We start from the raw sequence: 22646 nt of genomic DNA, 5'->3' as shown, positions 1-22646 counted from the left end.
GGAGCTCACGGCAGAACCCGGCAGGAGTCCCACTGCGCCTTCTCAGCCCTGGGTGCACAAGTAGGACCACATGGGAGCCCCTGGGGACAGAAGATGGCTAGACCTGCTCCAGGTCGGTCAACCTGGGCACATCCGCAGCCTCCCAGGAACTGCAATGTGAGGTCGGCATCCACAGGGTGACGGGCCCCCAGGTCAGGCTCTGGGGAGCACTCTCCATGGGTGACGTGGCTACACTGCTCACCCCGGCTGGTCTGTGACGAGCTGGGCAGGCCGGGGGCGTCCACGTCCTCCGCCGCAAAGGCTCTGCTTCACCTCCCTCTCTCTCCTTCAAGTCTCCTCTCTTCCTGCTCTCAGTCAAACGTCTGTACTCACTCATTCACCCAGTAAGTCATCAACAAACACACACCAACTACTAGGTCTTGCAGGCCCTGTGCCCCGCGCTGGGGAAGAAGAGGAGAGTGACACAGTCTCTCCCAATCCAGGAAACACAACCCTATGATGCAGTGCAGAGGTGCCAAGAGGGAGAGAAACAGAGGGTCCTGCAGAACTCCGGGTGGCCAGATGCACGGGGAGAAATCGTTCCTGGAGGAGTCTGAAAAGGAGAGTGGTTGGCAGAGTGGGAAAGAGGGAATGGTGCTGAAGCAGCGGGATCAGCATGTGCAAAGGCCCAGAGGCATGAGAGAAGCGGACACAGTCAGGAAGTTGTAAGCAATCTGGTTGAACCAAGTGAAAATGTTTGGGATGGATGCGTGGACAAGGGAGTGAGGAGCTGAACATCATCCTGGAGCCACTGGGGAGCAACAGGACATTTAAACACTTCAGACGCTCATTTTTAGAATAACCGTCTGTAACCTCTCAGTGTGAACTAAAGTTCACCATCATCTCTCCCAGTGGCTTGCCATTCTAGGCTTTATCCCTCAGGCCTGAATGCAAGTCCCACGCCCTGTCACGGGAATTTTTGGCATTCACCTTGGGGACATGCAGACAGCTGTAGTTTCTGGGGTGGCAGGAGGGCCCAGGAAGTCAGGAGGCTGTGGCTCAATGGTGGGCCCCTGTGAGCCATAAGACTACTGTCTGGCTTCCCCGAAGCACCTGCCACAGCCAGCAGAGGGGAAGGAAAGGCTCAACCTATGGAAGGAAGTTGTCATCCTGCCCCGTCCCTCATGCAGAGGACGGGTGACTCGACTGAAGCCCATCGCAGCACCCACACTGCTGGGCCTCTGCCGCCCACGGCACCATCTTCCTCCTGCCCCTGGCTGCTCCTGACGGATAGAAGATGGCTAGACCTGCTCCAGGTCGGTCAAACTGGGCACATCCGCAGCCTCCCAGGAACTGCAATGTGAGGTCGGCATCCACAGGGTGACGGGCCCCCAGGTCAGGCTCGGAGCCCCCTCGGGGGTCCGAGGCCGCTCCTGGGCCCTCTCCTCCTCCCCTTCCCTCACCCTCTCCTCCTGCAACCTCAGCCTCAGTTGCCAGCCAAACAGAAGCGTTCCCCAGCCCGGCCCTCCTCTGAAGCCTCCACTCCGTGTGTCTAGAACTGAACTCACGACCTTCATCTCTTTTCCCCCAGAATACTCCCCTCTCCTCCCTGGAGGTGCTGCAGCCACCTTACGACCAGGAGGCGAATGCCACACATTGAGCAGAAAGACAGGAGGAATCCGGATTCTGAGGGCGCCTGGGAACTCTGTGCCAGCTCTGCAGCTTTTGTGATGTCTAAGAAACCAACCCCTATTTGATGACGCTCGCTTATCAAGTCTCTGCCACATGTGCAAAAACACATTCCCAAGCCATAAGAGAGGAGTCCAAGCTCCTTCTTTCTCACCATTCTCACCTCACAACAAGAAGTGCTAACTATTTTTTGAATGAATGCTTTCAATTTCACACCAACCCCATAAAATAGATGTCGAAACTGAGGCCCAGAGACATTAGGACTTGTTCGAGATCACACAGCCTAATTTAAAAGCCTGGGCTCCCCCTTCCCCCTCTCCTCCCCTGCACCCCTCTTCCTCTCTCTTTCTTTTGGATAATACAGAGATGGGGCTGCCTTCCCCTTGCAGCCACACACACACCGCTGCCATCGCCACCAGAGGGCAGACAGTTGTCTTCAGGGAGCGAGAAGCGCGACAGGAAGGGAAGGGAGGGGAGGGTCTGGCGGACACAGCTGAGAGGACAGCGGCACAGCGGGAGCAGCGGTTTGGGTGGCGGCCAGGTTCCTGGGAGGGTTGAACACGGTGGGAGGGGGGCTGGGAAGCAGTCACCGGCCTGGGCATGGGGCATGAGAAAGTGGACGACCAACAGCCCAAGGATTTCAAGAACAAAGGCCATGACTTGGAGATAAGAGTACTGCAAAAGGATCTCTCTGGTCTGTACACCAACAAGCCGGATAACCTAGATGAAAAGGATCAATTCCCAGAAACACACGACCTACCAAGACGGAAGCGTGAGCAAGTAAAAACTCGGAGCAGACCTCTAACTAGTCGGGAGATGGAATCTGTCATAAAAAATCTCGCAACAACAAAAGCCCAGATGGCCTCACTGATAGAGTCTACCAAACATTTAAAGAGGAATTAACACTAAGCCTCCTCAAAGGCTTCCAAAAAACTGTAAAGGAGGAAACACTTGCAAAATCATTCTATGAGGCCAGCATTACCCTGATACCAAAGCCACACAAAGACTCTACAAGAAAAGAAAACTACAGACCAATATCCCTGATGAACATTGATGTAAAAATTCTCAACAAAATACTAGCACATTGAATTGAGCAGCACATTAAAAGAATTATACACTATGACCAAGTGGGATCTATTCCTGCGATGCAGGAATGGTTCGAAATGTGAAAACTGCTCAATGTGATACACCACATTAACAAAACGGAGAACAAAAACCACAGGATCATCTCAGCTGATGCAGAAAAAGTATTTGACAAGATTCAACACCCTTTCATGATAAAAAACACTTAAACTAGAAATAAAAGGAAACTATCTCAATATAATAAAGGCCATATATATAAAGGCCACAGTGAACATCATACTCAATGATGAAGCCTGAAAGCTTTTTCTATAAGATCAGGAACAAGACAAGGACACCCACTTTTGCCACTTGTATTCAGCATAGTACTGGAAGCCCTAGCGTATAGCAAGTAGGCAAGAAAAATAAATAAAAGGTGTCCAAATTGGAGGAAAGAAGTAAAATTATCTCTGTTTGCAAACGATGTGATCTTATATGTAGAAAACCCTAATGATGCCTCAAATGGGCTCACCAAAGTGACAGGGTAGATATAAAATCAACACACAAAAATTAGTTGCATTCCTGTACACTAGTGAGGAACAACCTACAAAGGAAATTATGAAACAAATCCATTCACAATAGCATTAAAAAGAATAAAATACTTATGAATAAACCTAACTAACAAGGTGAAAGACGTGCACACTGAAAACTACCAAACACTGCTGAAAGAAATTAAAGACACAAATAAATGGAAAGACATCCTGTATTCATGGCTTGGATGACTTAATATTTTTAAGATGTCAATAGTACCCAAAGTGATCTACAGATTCAATGCAATCTGTATCAAAATCCCAATGACAGGGAGTTCCCTGGTGGCCTAGTGGTTAGGATTATGGGCTTTCACTGCCATGGCCTAGGTTCAATCCCTGGTCAGGGAACTGAGATCCCGCAAGATGCATGGCACAGCCAAAAAAAAATTAATAATTCCAATGACAGAAATACTTTATTTAATATTTATTTAATTAATATTATTTTCAGAAATAGAAAAATTCATCCTAAAATTCTTAATGGAATCTCAAAGGACCTGGGAATAGTTAAAAACATCTTGAAAAACAACAGATTTGGAGATCTCATACTTCCTGATTTCAAAACCCATTTGAAAGCTACAGTAATCAAAACAGTGTGGTACTGGCATAAAGACAGACATATAGACCAATGGAATAGGAAAGAGAGCCCCCAAATAAACTTTCACATACATGGTCAAGTGATTTTTTTACCAAGGTGCCAAGACCATTCAATGGGAAAAGGACAGTCTTTCAACAAATGGTGCTGGGAAAACTGAATGTCCATGTGCAAAAGAATGAAGATGGACCTTTACCTTATACCACACATAAGAATTAACTCAAAAATGGACCAAGGACCTAAATGTAAGAGCTAAAACTATAAAATTCTTAGAGGAAGTTTCATGAGATTGGATTTGGCAATGCTTTCTTGGATATGACACCAAAAGAACTGACAACAAAAGTAAAATTAGATATATTAGGTTATACATCAAACTTAAAAACTTGTACATCAAAGGACACAATCAACAGAATGAAAAGGCAACCTAGAGAATGACAGAAATTATTTGCAAATCATATATCTGATAAAGGGTTAATATCCAGAATATATAAAGAACTACAACTCAATAACAAAAAACCAAACAACCCTATTTAAAAACGGTCAAAGGACTTGAAAGGACGTTTCTTTAAAGAAGACATACAAATGGCCAAGAAACACAGGAAAATATGCTCAACATCACTAATCATCATGTAAATGCAGATCAAAACCTCAATGAGATACCATAAGCCAATCACAAAAAGACAAATACTGTATGATTCCATTTATTTGTGGTACCTAGAACCATTCAATCCATAGAAACAGAAAGTAGAATGATGGTTCCCAGGGGATAATGGAAGAGAGGAAAAGAGTTGTTGTTTAATGGGTATAGAGCTCCAGTTTTGCAAGATAAAAGGTTTTGGAGATTGGGTGCACAGCAATGTGAACTTAACATAACTGTACTGTACACTGAGAAATGGTTAAGTTGATGAAATTTACATGTTTTTTTAAACTACATTTCTTCAAAGAAGACATACAGATGGCCAACAGGCACATGAAAAGATGCTCAACATCACTGATCATCAGGGAAACACAAATCAAAACCACCACAAGATATCACCTCACACCTGTCAGAATGACTATTATCAAAAAGACAAGAAATAACAAGTGTTGACGAGGGTGTGGAGAAAAGGGAACCCTCGTGCACTGTTGGTGGGAATATAAATTGCTTCAGCCACTGGGGAGAAACTATGGAAAGTCCTCAAAAACTTAAAAAATAGAACTACCATATGATCCAGCAATTCCACTCCTGGCTATTTATCCAAAGAAAACAAAAACACTAATTAGAAAAGATACATGCACCCCTATGTTCACTGCATTATTTACAATAGTCAAGATACAGAAGCAACCCAAGTGCCCATCAACAGATGAATGAACAGATAAAGAAGACGTGGTACATATATACACAACTGAATATTACTCAGTCATAAAAAAGAATGAAATCTTGCCAGTTGTGACAATATGCATGGACCTAGAGGGTATTATGATAAGTGAAATAAGTCAGACAAAGACAAATACTATACGATTTCACTATGATTTCTATGATTTTATAGATGTGGAATCTATAAAACAAATGAACAAACATAACTAAAAAGAAACACGTTACAGAGAACAAACAGGTGGTTGCCAGAGGGAGGCAGGGTGGGGGAGGAAAGAAATAGGTCAGGGATATTAAGAGATACAAAGTTCCAGTTGCAAAATAAATAAGTCACCGGTATGAAATGTACAGAGTGGGGAATACAGTTAATAACTACGTAATATCTTTGTATGGTGACACATCAAAACTAGACTTGTCTTGGTGATCATTTTGAAATGTATAGAAATATTAAATTACTATGTTCTGTATCAGAAACTAACATAGCATTGTAGGTCCATTATACTTCGAAAACGAACAAACAAATTCATAGACAAAGAGATCAGATTTGTGGGTACCAGAGGCCGGGCTGGGGGGAATTGCAGGAAGGTAGTCAAAAGGTACAAACTTCCAGTTATAAGATAAATAAGAACTAGGGATGTGATGTGCAGCTTGATAAATACAGTTACCACTGCTGTGTGTTATATGTGAAAGTTGTTAAGAGAGCAATCTCAAGAGTTCTCGTCACACCATTTTTTTCTGTTTCTTTAACTCTGCATCTATAAGAGATGATGGTGTTCACTAAACTTCTTGTGACAGTCACTTCATGATGTATGTAAGTCAAATCATTATGCTGTGCACCTTAAACTTATACACTGCTGTATGTCAACTATATCTCAATAAAACTGGAAGAAAAAGAAATAAAAACGGTTAAGACAGTGAAATTTATGTTACATGTATTTTACTACAATTAAAAAAACAAAGCAAAACACTGACAACATCAAATGTTGTCAAGGATGTGGAGCTACAGGAACCCTCATTCACTGCTGGTGGGAAAATAAAATGGTGCAGCCACTTGGAAGACAGTTTGGCAGCTTCTTACAAAACTGAACATGCTCTCACCATACGATCTAGCAACCATTCTCTTTGGTATTTATCCAAATGAATTGAAAACTTATGTCTGCACAGAACAACTTGATTTAGAATCGCCAAAACTTGGAAGTAACCAAGATGTCTTTCAGTAGGAGAATGGATAAACTGTGGCACATCCAGACGGTGGAATATTCTTCAGCTCAAAGAAGAAATGAGCTACCAAGCCATGAAAAGACATGAGAAAAACCTTAAATGTATATTACCAAGTGAAAGAAACCAACCTGAAAAGATTCCACACTGCATGATTCCAACTATATGACTTTCTGGAAAAGGCAAAACTATGGCGAGAGTAAAAGGATCAGTGGTTGCCAGGGGTTAGAGGAGAGAGAAGGCTGCATCGGTGGAGCACAGAGGGTTCTCAGGCCAGAGAGACTACTCTGTATGGTGGTATAATCGTGGATACTTGCAATCATCCATTTTTCAAAGCCCACTGAATATGAACACTAAGGGTGACCCCTAATGTAAACTGTGGACTCTGGGTGACGATGGTGTGTAGGTTCATCAGCTGTAACAAAGGTAGCACCTGGTGCAGGATGCTAACGGTGAGGGAGGCTGTGTGTTTGGGTGGGAGGGAGTAGCAGAGAGTATGTGGGAACGCTCTGTACTTTCTGCTCCACTCTGCAGGGAACTGCTCTAAAAATTAAAGTCTATTAAAAAGAAATTCACATCACATAAAATTAACCATTAGCCATTTTAAAGTGTACAATCAGTGGCATTTAGTACATTCACAGTGTTGTGTGACCGGCACCTCTATCCAGTTGTAGACATTTCACCACCACCAAAAGGCAGTTCCTACACAGTTACTCCCCAGCCCTGTCCCCTGAGCCCCTGACAACCACGAATCTAACTTCTGTCTCTATGAATCTGTCTAATCTGGACATCTCATACAAGTAGAATCATATAACACATGGCCTCTTACAACAGACTTCTTTCACTTCACGTTTTTTAAAATTTATCCACGTGGTAGTATGTATCAGTACTTCATTCCTTTTTAAGACTGAATACTGTTCTGCTGTACGTACAGATCACATCTTCTTTACCCATTCATCAGCTGACAGACACTTGGGTTGTTTCCACCTGTTGGCTACTGTAACCCGTGCTGCTAAGACCTTGCCTGTACAAGTCTTTGTCTATCTGTAAAGGATTCTTCTCCTAATGCCACATCCCTCCCTGCCCTTAGATGAGTGAAAGCAAAGCAGATAAGTGAAGGAAGGGAATAGAAATAAAATTAACATGTAAATATCAAATTAATAATATTTACAGTCCTGACTAATAATAACAAATATTTAAATTAATAATATTTAAGAAACACCTGTATTAACATACTTTATCTCATATATCTTTATAATTCTGATGTAGAATTACATTATACATTATAATAGATATATCTCATATATCTTTATAATTCTGATGTAGACTTTATAATTCTGATGTAGACTTTATCACCTGCGTTTTATAGATCAGTAAAGCGAGACTCGGAAGGTTAAATAATTTGTCTGTGTTCACACAGCCAGTGAGGATCAGCCAGCAATGGACTCCAAGTTTTCCAGACCCCACGCTGCCTCTCCCATCAAACTAGCAGTAGAGGTGAAAGAATGGGTGAGAAGTACACCGCCTTGATAAGTAACTCTCACCAAACGCTTACCTTGGTGAAGTCATCATGCAGAAGCTAATGGTTCAACAACCCTGGCTGTAACCACAAACTCAGAGAACCAAAGAGAGGCGTGGTTTCTCTGGGTGTGTATAGACTGGTCACCAGGGTCACTCCAGGCCCTTCCCCTCAGCTTACTCTCTGAAAGGACGCAGTTGCTCCAGCCCCTACCTGCCCCCAACCCAGTGGACCTGGATGCAACGCACATCCCAGAGTGGGCCCAGGTGTGCACGTACCTGGGGCCGGGTGCCTGGCCCTCTCCTCGGCGAGTCCCTGCAGACACTGGTCCCGCTCTTCCCGCAGCACCTGCAGCACAGCGCACAGCCGAGGGAGGGCTCCCACCTGCAAGCCCAAAGCCAAGAATGCTCGTCACTGCCACGAAGCTGAGTCTAGTACGCAGGGCAGGGCCAGACAATGGAGACTCAAAACGAGGAAGACAAACCAGTGAATATAACAAAAAAAGAGCATGCTCACAGATACAGACAACAAACTAGTGGTTACCAGCAGGGAGAGGGAAGGGGGGCAAGCTAGGGGCAGGGCAGTAAGAGGTACAAACTGCTAGGTATAAAATAAGCTACAAGGATACGTTGTACAACACAGGGTACAGAGCCCATATTTTACAATAACTATAAATGGAGCATAACCTTTAAAAATTGTGAATCCCTAATTGTACACCTATAGCCTATACAGTATCGTACAGCAACTATACTTCAATAAAAAAGACTTGTAAAAAAAGCAATGTAAACTAGAGACTTTGGTTAATGTATCAATATTAGCTCAACAATTGTAACAAATGCACCACTTTTATGCAAGACATTAGTAATAGGAGACACTGGAGAGGAAGGGTTGAGGGGGTATATGGTCATTCTTTGTACTTTCTGCAGAATTTTTCTGTAAACCTAAATCCTCTCAACAAAATAAATTATATTAATTTAAAAAAAATAAGTGGGAGGAATCAGTTCAGCTAGTTTAAAGACTCGCTGTATAGCTACAGTAATCAAAACAGCATGGTATTAGTAGAAGAATAGGCAACGGTGTTAAAGCGACTGGACAGCTACAGATAACAAAATGAACCTTGAACTAAGACTCATACCTTGTACAAAAATTACCTCAAAATGATCATGGACTTGAGCGCAAAACATTAAACTAAAACTTTTAGAAAAAACATAGAAATTCTTCAAGATGTAGGGCCAGGCAAAGATTTCTTATACTTGATACCAAAAGCACGATCCATAAAAAGAAAAACTGATAAATCGGACTTCACTAAAATTTAAAACTTTTGCTCCAAGAAAAACCATGTTAAGAGGATGAAAAGGCAAGCTACAGATGAGGAGACGATATTTGCAATCTGCAAATTAGAACTAATATCTAGAACAGACAGAGAACATTCAAAACTCAATAGTAAACAAATTAAAAAAATCTATTTAGGGACTTCCCTGGTGGCGCAGTGGTTAAGAATCTGCCTGCCAGTGCAGGGGAAGCAGGTTCGATCCCTGGTCCAGGAAGATCCCACATACCGCGGAGCAACTAAGCCCATGCACCACAACTACTGAAGCCTGTGTGCCCTAGAGCCCACAAGCCACAACTACTGAGCCTGTGCTCTGGAGCCTGTGAGCCACAACTACTGAGCCCGTGTGCTGCAGCTACTGAAGCCCGCACACCTAGAGCCTGTGCTCCACAACAAGAGAAGCCACCACAATGAGAAACCCACGCACCGCAAAGAAGAGTAGCCCCTGCTCGCCACAAGTAGAGAAAGTCCGCACGCAGCAACGAAGACCCAACACGGCCAAAAAAAAAAAAATCTATTTAGAACATAGGCAAAATGCATGAAAAGACATTTCAGAAAAGACACACAGATGGCAAATAAGCACATGAAAAGATGTTCAACATTATTAGCTATTAGGTAAATGCAAATTGAAATCGTAATGGGGTATCACTACATGCTTATCAGAATATCTAACATAAAAAATGACGACAATGCTAGCAAGGTTGTGGTGAAACTAGGTCACGGACACATTGCTGGTGGCACTGTAAAATGAGGCAACCACTCTGGAAAACAGGTTGACAGTGTCTTAAGAAAAGCTAAACATGCAACTATCATATGACCCAGCCATTGCACTCTTGGGCATTTACCCTGGAGAAGTGAAAACTTATATTCACAAAAAAACCTGTACACTACTATTTGTAGCAGCTTTATTCCTAACAGCCCAAAACTATAACAGTCTAGATGCCTTTCAATGGGTAAATGGTTAAACAAACTATGGTACATCCATACTATGAAATTCTACTCAGCAATTAAAAGGAACAAAGTAGTAATACATGGACCAACTTAAATGAATATCCAGAGAAATGTGCTGAATGAAAAAAGCCAATCCCAAACGGTTACATACTGTATGATTCCATTTATATAACATTCTTTTTTAAATTTAATTATTTTATATCGGGGTATAGTTGATTTACAACCTTTGTGTTAGTTTCAGGTGTAGAGGAAAGTGATTCAGTTATACGTGCATCCATTCTTTTTCATATTCTTTCCCCATACAGGTTATTAGAGAGTACTGAGTAGAGTTCCCTGTGCTGTACAGTAGGTCCTTGTTGGTTATCTATTTTATATAGAGAAGTGTGTATATGTTAATCCCAAACACTTAATTTATCCCTCCACCCCCTTCCCCCTTTGGTAACCATAAGTTTGTACTCTACGTCTGTGAGTCTGTTTTGTAAATACGTTCATTTGTATCATTTTTTTTAGATTCCACATCATTTATATAACATTCTTGAAACAGCAAAATTATATCTATAGAAATGGAGACCCTATTAGTGGTTGTCAGGAGTGAAGGGAGGGTGAGGGTGGGAGGGAGGGAGGTATGACTCTAACAGGGCACCATGAAGGGTCCTCAGGGTTGCAGACTTGTTTTGCATCTTGACTGGATCAACATCAGCATCATAGCGGGTCAGTCAAACCCCAGCTCACTTGCAAACACTAAGAAAGAAGTAAACATGCATTGCTATGTGCCACTGAGTTTTTGTGACTTACACAGCACAGCTGACTGGGTAGGAGTGACGTTTCCCGAAAGTGGGTGGCCATGTGCATTGCTGGAAATGAAGAAAGGGGCGCTGAAGCAAAGAGGGTCTTGAGAGCGATGGAACAAGATGAGGAATGAGGGAACACCTACAATGAGAACCCCTCCAAGAAAAACTTAACTTCCTCTGTGTTTTTCCCTGGGACTATGGAAAAATAAACATCAGAAGACAGTTTAACTTTTTCATTCTACATTTTTCTTAAGTTGTAGTAAAATATACATAATATTTACCATTTTAACCGTGGTTTAGTGTACAGAGTTGTACAATGATCACCCCTATCCATCTCCAGGACTTTTCAACTGGCCCAACAGAAACTCTGTACCAATTAAACAGTAACTATCCGTTACCCTTCCCACAGCCCCTGGTAACCTCTATTCTACTTTCTGATTCTAGGCATGTGTCTGTTCTAGGTACTTCATATAAATGGAGTCATGCAATATCTGCTCTTTTGTGTCTGGCTCATTTCACGTCCACATTGTAGCATCTGTCAGAATTTCATTCCTTTTTAAGGATGAATACTATTCCATTGTATGGACAGGCCGCACTTTGTTCATCCATTCATCGCTGGGTTGTTTCCATCTCCTGGCTACTGTGAATAACGCAGCCAGGAACAGAGGTGTACAAATATCTTTTCGAGTCCCTGCTTTGATTCTTCTGGGTACATACCCAGAGGCAAAATGTGTGGATCATATGGTAATTCTGTGTTTACTTTTTTAAGAAGCCACCACACTGTTTTCCACAGCAGCTGCCCCATTTTACCTTCCCGCCATCAATGCATAGAGTTCTAATTTCTCTACGTCCTCATCAACCTTTGTTACTCTGTGTTAAAAATATCCATCTTAGTGGGTACAAAATGGATCATCCCACATTTCTTTTACCCTTATCCTTCCATTAAAATTGAATAAACTGGGGCTTCCCTGGCGGTGTAGTGGTTAAGACTCCACGCTGCCAATACAAGGGGCCAAAAAAAATTTTTAAAGACAAAAAAGGAAAAAAAAAGATGAAGAAAAACAACTATCCTCTATAGTTCACCCCCTTTAAAAAAAAGTATTAAATATAATTTTACTTAAAATTCACAGAAGAAGAAACAAGTGAAGGTGAAAGTATTGCTAAAATTTATATAACATTTTCCTCAAAACAAGAGCTATTAGTACTGAAAAGTTCCCTTTAAACAGTTTTTAAAAATCAAGTTTGTCTCTCAGGGGAAAACATAGGCAGAACACTCTATGACATAAATCACAGCAAGATCCTTTTTGACCTACTCCTAGAGAAATGGAAATAAAAACAAAAATAAACAAATGGGACCTAATGAAACTCAAAAGCTTTTGCACAGCAAAGGAAACCATAAACAAGATGAAAAGACAACCCTCAGAATGGGAGAAAATATTTGCAAATGAAGCAACTGACAAAGGATTAATCTCCAAAATTTACAAGCAGCTCATGCAGCTCAATATCAGAAAAACAGGGGTTTCCCTGGTGGCGCAGTGGTTGAGAATCTGCCTGCCAATGCAGGGAACACGGGTTCGAGCCCTAGTCAGGGAGGATCCCACATGCCGTGGAGCAACTAGGCCCGTGAGCCACAGCTACTGAGCCTGCGCGTCTGGAGCCTGTGCTCCGCAACAAGAGAGGCCACGACAGTGAGAGGCCCGCGCACCGCGATGAAGAGTGGCCCCCGCTTGCCGCAACTAGAGAAAGCCCTCGCACAGAAACGAAGACCCAACACAGCCAAAAAATAAATAAATAAATAAACTAACCCCAGTCATTCTCAACTAATTCTTCAAAAAAAAAAACGAACAACCCAATCCAAAAATGGGCAGAAGACCTATACAGACATTTCTCCAAAGATATACAGACTGCCAGCAAACACATGAAAGGATGCTCAACATCACTAATCGTTAGAGAAATGCAAATCACAACTACAATGAAATATCATCTCACACCAGTCAGAATGGCCATCATCAAAAAATCTACAAACAATAAATGCTGGAGAGGGTGTGGAGAAAAGGGAACCCTCTTGCACTGTTGGTGCAAATGTAAATTGATACAGCCACTATGGAGAACACTATGGAGGTTCCCTAAAAAACTAAAAATAGAGCTGCCATACGACCCAGCAATCCCACTACTGGGCATATACGCTGAGAAAACCATAATTCAAAAAGAGTCATGTACCAAAATGTTCATTGCAGCTCTATTTTCAATAGCCAGGACATGGAAGCAACCTAAATGTGCATCATCGGATGAATGGATAAAGAAGAGGTGGCACATATATACAATGGAATATTACTCAGCCATAAAAAAAACGAAATTGAGTTATTTGTAGTGAGGTGGATGGACCCAGAGTCTGTCATACAGAGTGAAGTAAGTCAGAAACAGAAAAACAAATACCATATGCTAACACATATATATGGAATCTAAAAAAAAAAAAAAAAGGTTCTGAAGAACCTAGGGGCAGGACAGGAATAAAGACGCAGATGTAGAGAATGGACTTGAGGACACGGGGAGGGGCAAGGGTAAGATGTGACAAAGTGAGAGAGTGGCATGGACATATATACACTACCAAATGTGAAATAGATAGCTAGTGGGAAGCAGCTGCATAGCACAGGGAGATCAGCTCGGTGCTTTGTGACCACCTAGAGGGGTGGGATCGGGAGGGTGGGAGGGAGATACAAGAGGGAGGAGACATGGGGATATATGTATATGTACAGCTGATTCACTTTGTTATAAAGCAGAAACTAACACACCATTGTAATGCAATTATACTCCAACAAAGATGTTAAAAAAAAAAAACAGTCCTATTCGTTTTCCCCCAGATCCCTCCCTCCCACAGACCTCCTTCCTCTTCCCAACACCGGCCTGTGGTTTTGGGGGCCTCTCCCCGCTCCCCCGGCCAGAGTTCCATTTCCTGGACTCCCTTTTTCTTTACTCTTCTTCCTTGTTTTACAGAAGCATTTTCTCTAGTAACTTCCTAAGAAAGCACACGGAGAAAGTAAATTTTTGAATCTCTGAAGGAGTGAAAAAGCTCTTATTCACTTAATTATCAAATTAATAATTTGGGGATAGAAAAGTCCAACCTGCAGAGAGAGAAAATAACGAGACAGACCCCAACGTAAGAGAGGAAAGATGTCAAGAGAGGGTTCTGTGAGCTATTTTGGACTCTTAAATCCGAAAAGGTAAAATCTGGGAGGAGATACAATGAAAACCTGTTGAATTCTGAAGGAGGTGAAGAAACGCAGCATCACTTTGCTCATCACACTTTACAATATAATTACTCACCTGCCAACACTGAGACTGGAAAGGAATAGCTTCAAGGGGGAAACAAGAGAAATACTAGTTTATAGCATGAGAAAGAAAAAGAAGGAACTCAATCTTACAACCAGTTCGAAGCACAAAACGTCATCAAACACTTACTGGGCCCCCAGGACGCCCCACAATCAAAGGCGAACGGACGCGGGTCCTGCTCCCGGAGCTCACCGGCTCCAAGGAGTCAGAGTGGCCCGAGGCGGGAGCGCGAGGGGAAGGCAGCCGCCAGGTCACGATGGACCACCAGCAGCGGCAGGGGCCCCCGGGAGGCGGCTGCACCCGAGAAGTCATCCCACAGAGCGGAGAGGATGCAGACGGACGTGACGGAGCCGGCGGGGGCCTGAGGGCCGGCTGAGGGCAGGGCCGGCGTGGCTCCCATGATGCGTCTGCTCTGGGTGCCTCGACAGCTCCAAGAACAGGGAAAACAAGGAAACGAGATGTAGGCCTGGGAGCCGAGGTGAGAGAAGTTTGGTTGAGCAAGACTGGGTTTGTGACGCGGTAAGACGGCCAAAGAAGCTCACACGGTAAGAGGGAGCAGACCCAGAAGACCAAGGGCCAGAGACAGACGCTCGTGAAACGACCCGCACAGGCTGGGAATAATAGCGTAAGGAAGGACCACGCCAGAGGAGGGATCTTGCGCGAGGAGGAGCCAGCCACGCGAGAAGGAACCAGCCACGCGAGAGGAGCCAGCCACGCGAGAGGAGGAGCCACGCGAGAGGAGGGGCTTAGCCACTGGAGGGACCATGCGAGAGGAGGAACCTCTGGAGAGGCGTGGTGGGAACAGCGAAAGGTAGGAGCCAAGGCGGGGAAAGGGACAGGGCGTCCTGGCACGGAATGCTTCCAAAGGCTGGGGTCCCATGGGTGTCCTGCCCAGTTTGACCAGGACAGTCTGGGTGTGTGCCTGCTGCCTTGATCTCGTTATTCGTTAACGTCCAGCCCCTCTCATCAGTCACATGGTTCCCGGGTAGACCAGAGACCGCACCCTGTCTAATGAATGTGGCAACACAGGCACTGGTGACTGAAGCCCGTGGGTGGTGGGTGGGAGCCAGGGTGCGGCTGGCTGAGAAATGGGCGGAGGTGGAGGCAGGGGTCGTGGACGCTTCTTCTAAGACGACGCTGGCCGTAATAAGTCAGAGATGGAACTGTGGCCGGAAGGCCCAGAGTGCAGGGGGAGGACCCTGTGCCACCAGGCTTGGGAAGGTTGAGCAGCTGATGGAAAAAGCCAGTCAAGAGGAGGACAGTGAGGACTGGGCTGCCTCTGTGTCGGCTCAGGACACAAGTCACTGAGCGTGGTGGGGGCGGGGGTGGGAGCACGGGTGCAGGGATGGCCGTGGGCCGGAGCAGAGCCTCTGTTCCGCCTGGATGTGTTGTGGACAGGATATCTGTGTCCCCCAACGACTACATTGGTGCCCTAACCCCGGGTGTGGCTCTGTTTGGAGACGGGCCCATAAGGAGGTAATTAAGGTCAAATGAGGTCTAAGGGGGTGGGGCCCAGATCTGATAGGTTAGTGTCCTTATGAGAAGAGACACCAGAGGGCTCACTCTCTCTCTGTGCCCGCTCAGAGGAAAAGCCATGTGAGGATAAGGCAGTCGTCTGCAAGCCGTCTGGGGAGGGAGGGCTCCCCAGAACACGACCTTGCTGGCCCTAGATCTGGGACTTCCAGCCTCCAGAACTATGAGAAGATAAACGTCCACTGTTTAACGCCCGCAGTCTGTGGTGCTCTGTTATGGCAGCCCTTGTGAAGGAAGGGCAGGAGGAAGGGCACAGGAGGGTACCATTCAGACATATCTGTGAGGGCAAGATGTTGCTCAGAGGAAGTTCTTTCCCTGACTCTCAGGAAATGGGAGATAGACCCGGTCTGCTGAAAATGAAAGAGGAGGTGGTGAGGTCAGAAATCTGAGAAGACACCAGGGGGAGCCTCTGGGAGCCAAGGTAAAGAGAACTGATGCGGGGCACGCAGGGATTCTGGAGAAGTCTGGAAAACTCAGGAATCCTGGCAGCACGACGGGCAGGACATGATGCACCAGGGAGGTCCCTTCCCCAGAGGCCCCTTGGACTCTGTTAGACACGGCCTGTTGAAACTGGGTGGGTCCCAGGAGATCCCTGTTTTCTCGTGTCCTCTCGAATGCTGGGCAGCCCTCTGTTTGTCATGTAAGCAAGCAGATAGGATCTGAGTGTTGTGGGGCTTGCCTTGGGCTGCAGGTTGTTCCAGAGCCCGAGCCAAGGTCAGTGGTGAGAAACCTCAGCTTGCTAAGGGCAGGGGTGCAGGCACCAAACCAGGGGCCACTGCAGGGGCCGCTCTGTGGGCAGAGCTCCAATCCTGGTTATTAAGTCTGCACTTTCAACAAAGGGTGCCAGGAAGAAAGCTCTGCCCATCCCTGGCATGCGGGGAATACTGGGGACGGGACAGAGGGAGGGGAACTCTATAGCATCTCCTAAAGGGGGTGCCAAAGCCTAGAGGACTCCCCTAAACAGTGTGGGAAGCGCACCTCCTGCTGGACTTCGTGACCCCAAGCTCATCTCTGGCCCCCTCAATAAAATGCTGTGTGTAATCCAGTATTTTGTTTATGTTTTACGAAGTGATTAGATTAAACTGAAATTAGTGTCATTTTGCGGTTTGGGAGAGAATTTCACGACAGCGCCTTGGGCACCAGAAACCAGAGCGGCCTCTCTTTGGGAGCAGACGCACGTGCTGGCTAAGAACAGCTGGGTTTGGGTCCTCACGCCACCGTGTCCAGCTGGGTGACCTTGACCAATGGCTTCACCTCTCTCTGAGCCTCTGTTTCATGTGCACAGCGAGGATACTGATTGTTGGTGTGAGAAGTAAATCAGACAGAGCCAGGAAGGACTGAGCAGAGTACCTGGTATGAAGTAAGTGCTCAGTAAGGGAAGCCTTCACCATCTTCACCATCATCGTCATCAGTCACGTTAATTTAGGGACAGTAAACACTCAAAAAGAAACCCACAAATACTTCTCAGAATATTGTCCAAAACTCCCAGTGACTTTCCTCTAAGAGGCTGCAGTAGCCAGATCCTCCTGTGACCTTTGCAGGCCTTCCTAAAACTCTGCTCACCCAGCTGCCACAGAGCTCGTCAGCCTCTGGGTCCAGATGCAGCCCAGAGAGGGGTGGGGACCACCATGTGTGCCAGACCCCATCCTTGGAGTTTCTGTGTTTCTGAGCCGTCAACTGAGAAGGAATGAAGGTGGGGAGGGGGAGTGGGAAGGGAGGGTGGAGAAGCCCAAGGAACCCATGCCCTGCAGAAGTCTTCTTGTCTGGAAATGGGTCTCCATCGGGTACACCTGCTTCTGTCCTCCGGCTCAGATTCCCTGTCACCAACCCCACTACCCTGAATCCAACATCCAGTGACACCGATTGTGAATCCTGTTAACGCGTTTCCCCTGAAACATAACATTTAAGACAGTGGTTCTCAACCAGGGCAGTTTTGCCCTGCCTGCTCCCCGAGGACATTTGGCAGTGTCTGGAGACACTTTGTGTTGGAACGACTTGGAGAGGTGGTACTGGCTTCTGGTGGCTAGAGTCCGGGGACGCTGCTGGACAGCGCACAGGGCACAAGACAGCACCGCCTCCGCCCCACCCCCTGTCTCCACCCCCTCGTTCCCTCCCGTGCCAGGGGAGGGCCTAGCTCTCTTCCCAGCACCCCTTGTGAAAAGCCCAGGTTTAATATCCAGAATTACCGCGTCAAAGTTAAGAAACCCTGCTTGAAGGAAAAAGCAGCCCTGCACCCCCCTTAACTCAGGTTCTCGGATGGGCAGCTTGCCAGATGCCCTGGATTAAAAAGCCCTCCCCTGAGTGACGACTCCTCCTTTCCTGACACATTTATGTACAGTTTTGTAAGCAAGGATTGCTTCACTACCTGTTGCTATATGAAACTGTCCCAGCTGAGGACAGCCACTATGGATAGCACCATCATTTCATTCACTCACTCATGCATTCATTCAGCCCACACACACTCATTGACTCCCCCTTATGCTGGGACAGGCTCTAGGGACACAGGATGAGCGAGACTAAGTCTCAAGGCTCAAGCTCGAAATGAACATATTGGGGAGGACAGATGTGCTGGTAAATAATGACAATAGTGTTCCAGGTAGAAGTCCTCATGAGAGGCACGGGTGGGGACAGGCGAGCTGTGGCCAGGGTTTCCTACCCAGGTCTCAGAAAACTGCCCCATCAGCCATCAGCACTTGTTAGTCCACTGGCAAGGGACCCTCCCGACATCACCCTGTATGGAAAGGCGGGGGAGGGGACAGTAATAAGCATTTGGCCTTAGTGACTGCCCCCCCACCCCAGTTAGAAAGATGCCTATGATTTCCCTCAAGAGGGAGCACGAAATGAATAAAGAATTGTTTGAATGCCCTTCAATTTCAAAATCGAATGTCTGACGCCTCAAACAAACAGGAAAAAAAAAAGCAGGGTTTCATAGGCTGGGAAATACTCCAACCGAGGTAGGTCAGTTCCACTCCTATTTGCTGAAGGAGTTCTCTGCCAAGAAGTGTGAACCTCAGGTCTGGATAAGCCCATAAAATCACCAGAGAACCAAGACTTACACACAGGAATCCACCTCGAAGAACACAAAGCGGTACAGGAGTGGATGAAAATGCACGTGAAGACAAGGGGCGTCCCGGACAGAGCTCTGGGCTCTAGTCTCAGCGCTGCCACGAACCAGCTGATGTGGAGCAGGTCCCTGCTCTCTGGGGGTCTCAGTTTGCTCCCCTGTAAAAGGAGGTAACTGGACCAGGGCATAATAAGCATCCTTCCAAGGCACACAGAAGACTTGAACCAAGGGAAGGCTCTCCTTTCCCCTCTGTTTATTCCTGAGATAACACCGGGGTCCCCTTGAGATTAAAATGTAGTTTGAACCTCAGTCTTGAAGCCCAGCTACCTGTCGATTTCTTCTGATAACCGCAGAGTTACTGCAGATACTTAAAAAGGAGGCTGGGAGGATCACCAAGAGGGAGCGGCTGCCTCCCAGCCCTGGGCACCGAATAACAACACACCTGGAGGCTGCACTGGGCTTCGAACTGTCCCCACCGTCTCAGGTGGCGATTCCCCAAAGTGGGAGCTCAGACTAACGAGCGGGTGCTGTTGCCCTAGCGCCTTCCAACTCCAGCCCTAGGACAAGAGGCTCCAAGTTACAAGCGAGCTGGGAACAGAGCCCCAAAGCCCACCCTGGATGCCACAGAGCTGCCCCTTCTGCGTGCCAACACTCCTGTCAGCTCGGGAAGCAGGTCATTCTTGCAGTCAAACAGGACAGGACTATAGGAAGGCGAGGTCACTGGACGCCAGGAAGGACTTGCCCAGGACAGAGACTGCAGACTCAGAATTAGGTTCCCAAGTGCTTTCCCTGGGAAGTTTCTTGCGACAGAGGCCCCGGGGGCCAGTTTGGAGGGCTGGTGGGAAAGAGTGGTTCTGGAATCTGTGCGCCCACTTCCCAACCCCCCACCCTCGCTTCCAGCCAGCCAGTCTGGGTGCAGCCACTCTCCCATTCACAAATCCCACAGGGAGAGGCCCGGATTCCCTGGAGTTTCTGAGAAAGAAAGAAAAACACGCCACCCACTCTGCTGCCTTCTCTTTTCTCGGCCAGCTCCTCCCTGGGCCTGGTTTGGGGAGACCAGCTGCTCCCAGGAGTCCCCAGACACACAGACACTGGGGAGCCAAACCCACAGGAGAGGCGAGGGGGAGAGCTGCAGACCCGGTCCCATCACGGAACCAGCAGCGGCTGCGGCCAAAGCTTTCGGAGGTCTTCCCATCCGCCGCCCGGTGTGTGTGCAAATGTCAAGGCTTTGGAGCAGACGGATTGGGTTCCAGTTGTCTTTTCTCGGGGCAAGATTTTTGGTCTTTCCAAGTCTCGCTTTCCTTGTCCGCAAAGTGAGGGTGAAAACATCAGCCTCGAAAGGCGATGATGAGGTTTCATGGCAATAACGCAGGCAAAGCGCCCGGCACACAAAACGCACGGCCAGGGGCGGCTCCAGAGCCCCGCCTAGGAGGGCCCCGGAGGCGCAGCCGGGAGGAAGGGGTGGGCTGGAGGGCAACGGGGTTATCTCGGCGCTGCCTGCGCCCGCGCTCACGCCGATGGTGTTTTGGAGGAGCGGGCCCTCCGGAGAGGAGCGGAGAGAGATCGTAGCTGTGGGGGACGCATGCGGAGGAAGGGCTCCCAATCCCCAGCGGAAGATCTGGGGGACCCCATCCCCCCACCCCGCGCGGGACCCGCGGAGGCGCGCGTACTCACGGCGTGCGCGGCGCAGGCGAGCAGCAGCAGCGGCGGCAGGAGGGCGCGCATGGTGCTGCGTGCGCTCCCTGGGCGCCCCGACGGCCGCCGGCCTGCGCGCACCGCCCGTTCCGGGCTCAGCGCTCCCCGCCTCCTCTCGGACCCTGGCCGGCCGCCGCGCCCCGGGGAGCCATGGCCCCACCCGGGACTTCGCCTCCTCGGACCAGGTGGCCGCGAGCCACGCCGCCCGGCCGGTTGATAAGGACGCGGAGCGGCGTGCGCTCCTCCGCCCACCGCGGCTGGCTGGGGGCCCGCGCGGAGGTCGGCGGCGGAAGAGGCAGAAGGAGGGCGCGGCCGCAGCGGCTCCCACGGGCTCGGCCTGCCCCGCCGCCACACCCCCACGGACGGAAAGGGCCCTCCCCAAAGCCCGGGTCAGCCCCGCCGCCGCCGCGCAGCGTGTGCCGCCTTTTAGAGCCTCTGTTCTCCGGAACAACACGTCTAATAAAACCCACCTACCTTCCGGTGAAAGAAGGTGGGGCGAGTGCCCTGTGACACAGCGGGCGTTTGGGAAATCGCTATGGCATCTATTCTGGGGGGCAGCTACTCTATTTCCGATTTTCACTTTATTTTTCTTTCTGATTAGTTACACACGCTCATTCCAGAAAGTTGCACACCCATCACACTGAGAAGCCTTTGATGATCAGGTGAGACGGAGGAAGGCCATCCGGTGTACCCAGGCGTTTGGGGCTGTGCTGGGGGCTTTGTGCTTCCTGGTGTCCCCGGGAGGCTATTTCAGCATCAGGCAGGTGTGCCCGGCAGCCGCTCATCCTGAGTCTGAGGCCTCAGATGTCCTGGAGGCTGGCTTTTAGCCTCTCGGTACAAGGCATCTTCAAATGGCTTCTGTAGACCCAAGTTTTTCTTTTTCTGCCCTGGTGCCCATTCCCTTTCCTCGTGTCTCTCCTATCTAGATCTTTCTCTCAGGCACTTAAAGTCCGTCAGCTCATTGAATTCCCCCCTCCCCCCACCCGCTCCCGAACACGTGGAGGTGAGGCGAGCTCTGCGTGATTGACGCATTTGGGATAAGGATTGGCCTGAGGTTCTGCGCGCGTGCGCACACGCACGCGCACGCACAGCGCTCCCACTAGCAGAGAGCCCATAACTGGATTGCCCTGGGCCAGGCTGTCATTGGAGGTCAAGGTTCTGACTGCCTTGACCCAGTGTGGTCAGTGGCCGGTGGTGGTTTTTATCTCATTCCAGCCCACAAGGATAAGCCACATTCTCCACCAGTATCAGTGACAAACCCACTTGCCCGCAAGTATAAGCCATATTCTCCAAGACCAACGTTATCACTAATAAAAGTGATATTGGGCCCCATCTGTCTTAATCGTATTTCTCAACTGGTTCAAGATTCAGGCTGGAAAAAAAGTTATCAACTGGGTTTCCCTAAACCCTGACGTCATAAACGTGCATTAGAAAGTGCATGAGTTAAAGACGTGCCATTCTTACTGTATAGACTTTCGTGTTACTTGAATAGTTTCTGTAACCACCGTGTGTATTGCTTTTTTCGATGGAAAGACAAAAAAAGGAAAAATACAAAATGCAATCTGTGCTCTATACCGGAACCTCGTGATCGCCAGTGAAAAAGCAAAACGACATTTGTTCTGGGCAATTCAATCAATTTCTGGCCTGTGGCAAGCCATTCTTCCTTAAATAGGATGCTCTGTCTCTCAGGGTATTGAGAAAAAGATCTGAAATGCTCTGTGGGAAGCCGTGGAGGCAGTCAGTGGCTTTGTAAAACCTGCCTGAGAAAACAGTTTCAGAATAGGAGTGGAAGGGAGAAGGTAGGGAACTAACCACGTATTTAATACCCGCCACGTGCTAGGGAGTCTTTTAATAATTTGGGGTGTGTTACCGTAGCCAGTCCTCCAAGACTCAATGAGAGGCATTCACTCTCTTTGATGAATAGGATGGGAACTGGAGGCTTGGGGAAGATA

General features: G+C 47.4%; 1 protein-coding gene across 1 annotated transcript in view; it reads right to left on the bottom strand.

Annotated features, from left to right (window-relative positions):
- SCTR (secretin receptor) overlaps positions 1–20724 on the bottom strand; it is a 64600-nt gene extending 43876 nt beyond the window's left edge. The window contains exons 1-2 of the mRNA XM_068543699.1: positions 20674–20724; positions 8279–8384 (exon numbers count right to left, since the gene is read on the bottom strand). Of these exons, the coding sequence (XP_068399800.1) occupies positions 8279–8384; positions 20674–20724 (157 nt within the window). The remainder of the gene's footprint in view (positions 1–8278; positions 8385–20673) is intronic.
- Between the last annotated feature and the right edge of the window lie 1922 nt (positions 20725–22646).

This window comes from Eschrichtius robustus, chromosome 5, assembly GCF_028021215.1.
Source record: "Eschrichtius robustus isolate mEscRob2 chromosome 5, mEscRob2.pri, whole genome shotgun sequence".
NCBI classification, from domain to species: domain Eukaryota; kingdom Metazoa; phylum Chordata; class Mammalia; order Artiodactyla; family Eschrichtiidae; genus Eschrichtius; species Eschrichtius robustus.
This window is presented reverse-complemented; position numbering and strand designations above follow the sequence as displayed.